Source organism: Saccoglossus kowalevskii, chromosome 15 (assembly GCF_978046115.1).
Source record: "Saccoglossus kowalevskii chromosome 15, keSacKowa6.1, whole genome shotgun sequence".
Taxonomy (NCBI): Eukaryota; Metazoa; Hemichordata; class Enteropneusta; family Harrimaniidae; genus Saccoglossus; species Saccoglossus kowalevskii.
Genome location: NC_140655.1, coordinates 12,997,702 through 13,007,090, shown reverse-complemented (window position 1 = coordinate 13,007,090; position 9,389 = coordinate 12,997,702). Strand labels below are relative to the sequence as shown.

The window sequence follows — 9,389 nt, the reverse complement described above, 5'->3', positions numbered from 1 at the left end:
AAACGAGAAAGTATTAATATTTCGATTTCATTTTCCTTGTTACCATGGTGATTCTACTTTAATAACAAAGTAGCTTATTGAAGTGGCTCTTAGATCATAATTATTTATTCGTCCAGTTTGCTTTTCACAAAACACAAAACACAGTTGTAGCGAATAGTCAAGTCATATGGTTGCATGCTGAGGTTATACGTCTGAAACAGTTGCCCTAGTAACAGCATAGTAAATGCTAGGAGTTTGTCCTGTTTGTAAATTCACGTGACAGTAAATGATGCCAATCGATAGTTCAAAATATATATTGTCTATTATATTTACGGTTACACAGAAAATTCCTATTTATTTTTAAATAACCTATGAAGACGTGTATTTCTCTTAAAGCACTAGCCCAGGACCAATCACGGAATGAATTTCAGTAGGTTGTATCATCAATCAATTGCACATTCCATCTGAAATAAAACAGTGGTTATTAATTTATCCATTCTGTCTGGGCAACATTTGAGATAATGTTTTTATATGACGTTAGTCATCCCACTGGGTGTTCGTGACAGAAAGCTTATAGTAACCATTTCAAATAGATTCTTAATATATGACTAATATAAAATTGTATTCATAATAAACAATACTACAACAGCAATGGATATACCAACATATGTCCGGAATGTTGTGTTGTGTGTGCAAATAGTTTGACTCGCAATAATACAATGAACCCATTTACGAACTTTTACATAACCCTTTTTGAGTGTATCTACAAACACCACAGTGTGAAATATATTATTGTTTAGTAGGGCAGGTCGTGGTTCCACATGTAAAACCTTGCGTGCATATATTCTGTAAAAAACTTGTCAACAAAAGCATTTATTTACTGTAAAATTATAACGCATATTCTATATTACCTAAAAATAGCGAGCATAAATGGCATAACCTGGACCTGTAACATATTACACGATTCACCCGCTCCAAACAATGGTATATTTCATACTGTTTCTACTAAATGCCCGACCTAACGATGCATTAGATGTCCACACCCAAGACCAACGCCGAGCAGGTTCCGTCGATTGACGTCATGCTGGGCTGTGCGTCATAGGTGTACGTGTGTCATAAACACATGTTGATGATGTCACAGTAACTACAGAAACGCGTGAGTACGCTCACTCGTGAAGTGATTAGCGTATTATTCCATATCAACGCTGTCCAGTATAGAGGGCGGTTTAACAGTTATTATGCTCGATTGTTATGATTTCAATTAGTTGTTACACACCCTATTTTTTTTACAAAAAAATGCTCGCCCTTCCACTAAGTTAGTTTTATGTTTATCATCACGGTTTGAACATACTATGTATCACTAAAAACAAAACAAAACAAGTTATAGGACATGGCATATGAGAACCGTACTACAATAATTAATCTCATGAAATAAAGACTGTAATCACCTCACATCGCTCCAATCTTCAGAATACTAAAAAGAATCATTCTTTCTTTGACTTGACAAAAATGGCTGCCAGGTTCTCGTTGAGAGTGAGAGGGCGACGAGACCTTTGTTTGCCCCCAAAATAGTATTTAAATTACTCTCGTATAACCATGGTATTTGGAACAGTTTACGGTGGGGGGAGGGGGGGTAATTTACGTCTACGTATGGCACATTTTCAGTCCATCTGTCGAATAGTTCTCGTTGGACACATATTTCCAACGCATGGTAATAACGACACATTTTAAGCACTGACAATAACATTCCGAACGAGATACGTTAGTGACAACGTGATTAAAATCCGATTTTGGTCGATATATATCAACCAATACCAGAGAGCGGTGTGTAGCAAAAGTACTGATTGGTTTCTAATCCCGCGAGACTCGAACGCGTTTAATACCGTTGACTATATATAGGTATCGCGTGACTGTAATTATCATCAAAACTATAGAGGGTGCCATTCATTATCCGCTCCAAGCATTCGAGCATATATATATATATATTACAGTGATCTAAATTGTTTGGGGGTCACGAGGTCACTGGTTTTTGCGTGATGAATAAGCGTAATAATAGCTTTATAATAACCCTAAAACCAGTACAATGATTTAATGTGTTGGCCGTGAAATGACAGGACATTCCTTAACACGGCATTGATGGTAATTTCTACATTTCTATAGTAACACTACACTGTCTTTATCGTGAACTATACACGACTTAATCATAATGTTATAGCGTCGAAATTGACATATGGTGCATAGTTGATTGTGAATATCATTACCGTTACCAAGTAATTCCTATGTCACTCTGATCTCACTTGTGTCTGATATCGTCGGTATCATGGTACGTCTGGTGTCTCTGGTCTTGCTGCTGTCACTGATTGTTGGTACTACACTAGCTGATATCAATCAGGTAATGATATTCAGTTAAGATCTATTTTTTACATTGTTTTAAAGCCATATTTTCATATAAAACGAATTAATGGTTATATATTAGGTTTAAATAGTTTTAGCATATAGTTAAATTAATTTTATTAATAGTATAACGTGATGCAAAACATTCTACACAGCAGATTATGTTATCAATAATTGTTTGGCAAAATAATTGCAGAGTTTTAAACATAAAGTGTTTAATTTAAATAAAAATGTGCTGGCTGAAATGTGACTTTATTTGTTTGGGGTCTGTTGTATAAATTATTCAGAAACCAAAATGTATACATGATGTTTATTTTTATCAAAACTCAGACAACTTATTAGTTGTCTGAGATCAAAATAATAAATATACCACGACAAAATAAACAGGAAAACAGATTTGAAATCATAACTCGGCGAAAGCGCCTCGCTACGTACTGTGAGCAAACGCGCTTTCACGCCATGTTGCACTGTTCTATATCTGTGTTGTTACGTATCTTTGTATTTGACTTTTTAAATATGAGAAAAAGGTTAATCAGTTAATTAATTGTAAGGAAAATATTTTTTTTTAGAAAAAGTATTATCATAACTACATAACTGGTGTCAGCTTGGTGCACATATGTACGAGATTTGATAACTATTTGATGTTAATCCGTAGAAAATGATTGTCTAATTATCATAATAAAAAAATAACATGCCATGCCTTAGTTTTATCGGTATCGCGTGTATACAATTCATTCAATACACGTATTAATATGCTGATGTGCATACTAATTAGCCAATATGCATACTGGTGATACGGTTTTTAATTCAATTATTTACTAGAGAACAACTTGCCTGAAGAATTAATTTTAATATGGAAATTAATATGTTTCACAAGTGACCACAGAACATGTCAATGGTTTATTGTAGACCATACCTGACTCAGACTAATATATGTCGGCAGTCACGTGAGGGGACATCACTTCTTGGCTGCATGCATTGTGGTCTATATCGCCCTCTAACAGAGCCATATATATATATATATACACTGATATATGGTAACACCGGAAGTTCTATTTCGTGTTGGCTAATGATTGCTAATGTTTATTGTGTGCAATGTAATTTCTACTTCATTTCAGCTCGAAAGTCTCGTGATTAATATTTGGAAAAAACATTACTAACGAGCTTTAAACCCAAACTTGAATGCACGCTACTACCCGCAAAAACAATTCATCGCAAATTAATTTAAATCCTCCCACGCATTTAATCAGTTCTTTGAAACGATTAATGAGTGTTTGGGAAATGAATTCAAGGTACTCGGCACGTGTCGTCCAATTCGCTACAGGGAAAATATTCACATAAAATGGCATGATAACATTTTATTTCTTACTAACTAAACTAACATACAGCATTATTTGATTAATTAATAACAATATTAAATTGTTTCAGCTCGGGAAAAATATTTATGGCACATTTTTACCAAATAAATACAAATTTATTGCACGAGAAATCATGTCATTATTCGATGTCAACTTTCAGTGTCCCAATACGTTTTGGGGATTTTGCTCTGAAAAATGTGTTTACAAAATATGTTTTAATTCTCATTATATAATCATTTGTTTTCAGCTAGACATAATAAGACATGCCCCAAACAGAGGTAAGATTTCCATAAGCGTTTTACATCATATATAATGGGTAGTTGGCACCATTGAAGCACAAACCACAATCGCTCTTCATTTAAGGTATCGATGTACGTTCGTGGGTACTGTAGACTGTTAACATTTCTCAGCTTTGTGAATAGTGGAACATACTCAAAAAAACGATTTTAAAATATAGATAAATTGATTTGCTTGATTTTTCCGCGGACCTTTTAATCACATACACGTGCCTTGGTTCTCTAGATTTCAAACTCATTATTTTGAGTATTTTACACCATTGATAACGCTCCAAATGTTTAACAATATCTAGCCAAACTGTCAAACAATCACCCGAGTGCCAACGAACCTGCATCTATGCCTTAAATAAATATGTGTGTTTCTGCAAGTATTTTATGGTTACTTTCACGTATTGTTTCTATGGATGGAAGGTATTGATACATTGTGGTAAAGCATATGACATAAAATTATAATCAGTATTAGGTAAAGTATGAAACAATCCCGTCTTAGACTCTTGTGTTACAACATATGCCAGTGTAACAATTAATAATTACTATATGGTTATAGGAAATGGCAGACCACAACACGGGCAATCAGCAAATACTAGAACCGGTAACGGACAACAAGGAAGTGGAAGACCTGGACACGAACATCAAGGAGGTCGAAGACCTGGGCATGGACAACAGGGAAATGAGGAACCGGGACAAGAACATCCGGGGACTGAAAGACCAGGGCATGCGCAGTTAGGGAATATCAGAGTGAATGGGCCTTATTTTGATGAGATTGCCTCGTATATCATTTCCGTCGATAAGCTGCCCTGGGAGCAAGCCTGGTCGTTTTGTGAGAGGGCAGGTGGAATGTTAGCCGAACCTAAAGAAGAGAATACGAACACATTACTCGAAGGTGTACTCGACAATAGCGATATCTATGGGCCGTTCTGGATAGGGCTGAATGATCTTGAAGAGGAAGGCAATATCGTCTGGTCTAGCGGCTTGGGAGTGACATTTGCTGACTGGAGACAACAAGGCTCCAAAAATCACCCTAGAAGAGACTGTGTTGTAATCAGGTGAGTGTAACAGAACCAAGATAAGGGATCCGTTTTATAATAAAGAAGCACGTAACGATAACTGCGCAAGAGGCACGTCGCCATAACTGCGCAAGCACGCGTTTCATCCTCTAAAAAGGGTCTATGACCAGACAAAATACTCACAAACGGTACATGCGCAGTTACAACCTTTTAAACTTAGTGAAGAGTAAATGTGTAACAAACAATCATACACCCGGAGAACAGACGACACAGTGGTAGCGTTGTAAATATTTTAAGCGTTCATTTTATTATTTTTCAGAGGAAAGCATGGCCATTACACATGGTCGTTTAAAGACTGTTCGACCAGAAATAAGTTTATATGCGAGCTTCCTATTGGTGAGTATTTTCGATCAATTCGTTTTCTTTAGTCGCATCAGCTTCCATAACTTGTTCACGGCACTCAAGTCAGTACGGTCTGGCCAAATTGTGAACCTTGAATTCTTTAATATCCTTACATTGAATAAATGTACCGACAACAGGTTGTATATTGTCATTTGTTATGAATCGACACAACATAGAAAAAAAACGAACGCAGAGATATATGGTCGTATTTATGCCAATTGTCGAAAAACTGGGGCTTATTTTTGGAAAATTTTGAATTTCAAGCCACAGACTCCGTGTAAATATGCAGGATTTCGTTGAGAGCAAGAAAGTAACGAGATTTGTTTTCCTCTTAAAGCGCAGTGGTCGTCGCGCAGCGCGTGTTCGAATTCCATGGAAATAAACAATTGAATTTTGTATCCGTCGCTATGAGTCCCATATCGAACAGGATGCGGCGGCACGACGACTGCCGCCCTTTAAATATGTTCATTCTCTTGCATCATTACGTCACTGTTTCTAATACTAGTACCATCCTTACTTAGATCAGTGGACGAGAGTATACGAAGGAAAACTATAATCTCGTGGCTCTCTCGCTTCCGGCGAGATCTCGGTATCTAATTGCATTATGCGTTACCTTTCAAAGTATACGAATGTCACTTGCGGGTTCAGGCATTTTAGGTAAATTAGTCTAAATTTACTGTGATTCACGATCCATCAATCTATAGCAGTATCGTCCAAAATCTCGCGCAAGCACGAGCAAACCGGTTTATTTTAAGTAACTTTGCGACGCGTGGTATATTATTTACCCAATCACTTTACTTTGAGCATTTGTCTCCATTTCTTATCTAACAAAATCCGCTCCCGAAGAAAGCTATGAAAGGCATAACCAGAAATGATGGCAGTCACACCCGAGAATCCGGCGCGTGTAATTCTCGTTTACTAGGCTAAAAGTCACTTATGTAAAGCATTTTGTACACTTATAATATGTTGATACATGGTGGCATTTTGTTATTTATGAAACTTTGGGCACATAAGGTCAAAAGTAGAACAACATTTGTTGTAATATCGTGCGACATCAAGATACCGATGAGGCGCCTGCTCAATGAAATGTGAATGATAAAAAAGATTAAAATAATACCCTAGCCTATTATTTTTATATATTTTTATATTGATAGCAGAAATTAATACATAACGAAATTCCCAATCTGAAATTCTATTTTTAGTCAATGCATTAACGCATTAAAATACACACACGGTGTGTCATTTTCCGGTTAATTCGTTCTATTGCCCTTGACCGGACTTACAAATTACAAATACATATTACTGTCCGTGTATAAGAACCTCTGTCCAAGCGCAGGATATATAGTACACCGGTAAGACAAAATGCTCCCATGATAGCGTATGGCACATGTGTCTGCGACAGTATGGGATTTGTATGTCTATTAGACGTAATATTGCTCTCTAAATATTTCTTGTTTACAAAATGCGGCAGTAATATACACCTGTTTGCTGTAAGAACTTTTGTGAGCGTGACGGTTTGTAATCATCACCAGTTCCTTAGCCTTGTCGGCCGTGGGTGCACCCACTCAAGCACTTTTCTTCGCCATAAATCACTCTCACCAGTCATCTTTGTCAGCTCCCCATACTTCTCCCACTCCATTCCTTCAAATCATCACTCTATTGTCACCACTCTGCACCCTTCCCCTTCCTCTTGCCCCTTCAACCAGACCATTTATTACCGTCGCATTTCTGTCCTCTAGTAAACAATAAAACAGGTTTGAAAGTTTTCTTTATCAAATGTTGAATTTCAAGTGAGACCGTTGTCGAGACAAAAGTATCAAATGGAAGCGATCCAGTTAGCTGCGATGCGGATCTCTGTACGACAGCTGATTTTCCTAACTACCTCACTGCTACTTGCCTGCCGGATTACATTGGCGGCAACACGGGCAAAATAGCACTCTCATAAGTCGGTCTAAAAATTATTTAAAACATTACATGATTACGCCCTCATACGGTGTCAATTTTTTTTTTTATCTGAGCTCGGTTTACCAAAAAATGTTTAGTTTTTTTTAATTAACCGCCGTTAGAAGTCATTAATAGTATTGTACCGATCACGGTCTAGTAGGTGAATTATTTAATTAATTTTACGTTAAATCTTGTTTAAATATTATGTAAGAGTGTCATAATGCCGGTGCTTTAAATAGTTCCCATACTGCATCGTTTAAAATATCCGACCAGGGGGGCGCTAAACAGCAATTACGTTTATCCTACACACTGTAAAATACTTTATTTTTGATTGCTACTAATTTTCGCTATTTTCGCGGAAGGAATGATTCCGGGTAAATAAAATCCATTTACATTCAACTCGTCAAAAATCACGCAAAACCTCCAAAAATTCTTTTCAGCGAAAATTAATTCCAGCTCATATAAAGTATTTTAAAGTACTCGAAATACGGGGGACAGTCGGCGGGCGGCCAGGACGTCCTTTGCAGAATTTATGCGCGTTTTACCGTTTATTCATATTGGCCGAAGCCCATACGATTCTACGTAAACCCCGTACATGCTTTGCTAATTGTGGAGCAAATTATAATTTCTTGAAATTTTGTTTATTAATTAGTAGGTGGCAATGACGAGAACTGAAGATGAAGTAACTCTGTAGCGACACCCATCATGCATCTGTGAATCTGTAGCGATACCCACCATGCATCTGCATTTATAGAATGTAAAATATTCGTGTAGTTGGACAATAAAATTTAACAATATGATATTTAATCGTATTCATTGACATTTACGTTTACGTAAAAGTCAGACAAGACATACCTTGTGAGCTAAGGTAAAATCCCGGGGGTATACCATCCGGGTTCAATATGTTAACCTCGTCATACGTGGTGTATTGATTTGGCGTGATTCGACTGGGCGTATTTCGCATCTGAACACTTATATTTTAGAAAACGAAATAAGTGAACGTGATCGCACCATACGTTGAATAGTTTTAGGAGTTGTATAGAACGCGATACTAGTACGGCGTAGTTAAACATTCATTAATTTACCAACAGGACGATGTTAATTCTACGAAAAGACCACTCGCTAAGATGATTCAACAACATGTCAATCATCAGGGCCGACCGTTCGTAAGACTTCCGATGCAGCCATTAATTAGGCTTAGTCCCCATACCCCTTATCGGTATATCCTGGTCCAAGTGAGTCGTTGGGGGCAGCATATACAAAATGGAGAAATCCGACATGACATGTGACTGAGTATATCAATGGCTATGGAAACCAGAAAGACAACTATCAATCAGTGTGAACCTCAGAACATTTTTATAGTTCGAATTTTAAATGCAAGCGAGCGTGCAACATTTTTCGTGTTTGTCAAGTGAACCACACCGATTACGAAACCAGATAACAAATTACCTGGACCATGGAGGTATAAACATACCTCCATGCCTGGACGAAATGTCAAATAAGTCGCCATCTTGAGAGGCCAAGCCTCTCTCTGACCATGGACGTTTATACATCCATGATCTGACGGTCTCTCATTGATGATTTTATGTGGCACGACTGTCTGCATCATGCATTATAATGTTCGACGGTCCCATCACGTGACCGATTTCAACAAAATGGCGACTAGCCGACATTGAGTTTTCACATTTATTTTATTTTATGATGTGCCTATACATGTGAGCCTGAAACAACATTTCTGGAAGATTTGGTCACCTTTATATGATTAGATTTCAACACTCAAAAAATCGAAATTTAAAGTCCAACAACAGAATTTAAAAAACAGTAACGTGCTACTTAAAAATATGAGAGGTTTACAGTTGATCTTAGCGGCACATGACTGTATGGAAAACCACAGTCGAGGGAATGTGGGAAAACGTATGAGCCCCCCCCCCCCTATTTACTTTAACCACAGTCCCTCTATCCCCGGTCTGGAAACGACTAGCGTTCTTTTGTCTCGAACCGCGTTGCTG

General features: G+C 37.3%; 1 protein-coding gene across 1 annotated transcript; it reads left to right on the top strand.

Moving 5' to 3' along the window:
- Window positions 1–2,299: 2,299 nt before the first annotated feature.
- LOC144355885 (C-type lectin lectoxin-Lei1-like) lies at window positions 2,300–8,180 on the top strand. Its single transcript, XM_078010909.2, has 5 exons — window positions 2,300–2,371; window positions 3,979–4,009; window positions 4,575–5,073; window positions 5,354–5,430; window positions 8,033–8,180. Exons 1-5 carry the CDS (start codon window positions 2,300–2,302, stop codon window positions 8,053–8,055), a joined length of 702 nt encoding a protein of 233 aa, XP_077867035.2. The 3' UTR covers window positions 8,056–8,180.
- The last annotated feature ends 1,209 nt before the right edge of the window (window positions 8,181–9,389 follow it).

Bases quoted from the DNA above. Each gene is read 5' to 3' on its own strand.
- LOC144355885 (XM_078010909.2), top strand. From the start codon at position 2,300: ATGGTACGTCTGGTGTCTCTGGTCTTGCTGCTGTCACTGATTGTTGGT. The intron at 2,372-3,978 runs GTAATGATATTC...ATTTGTTTTCAG, and splicing joins CACTAGCTGATATCAATCAG to CTAGACATAATAAGACATGC. The intron at 5,431-8,032 runs GTGAGTATTTTC...TTTATTAATTAG, and splicing joins TATATGCGAGCTTCCTATTG to TAGGTGGCAATGACGAGAAC.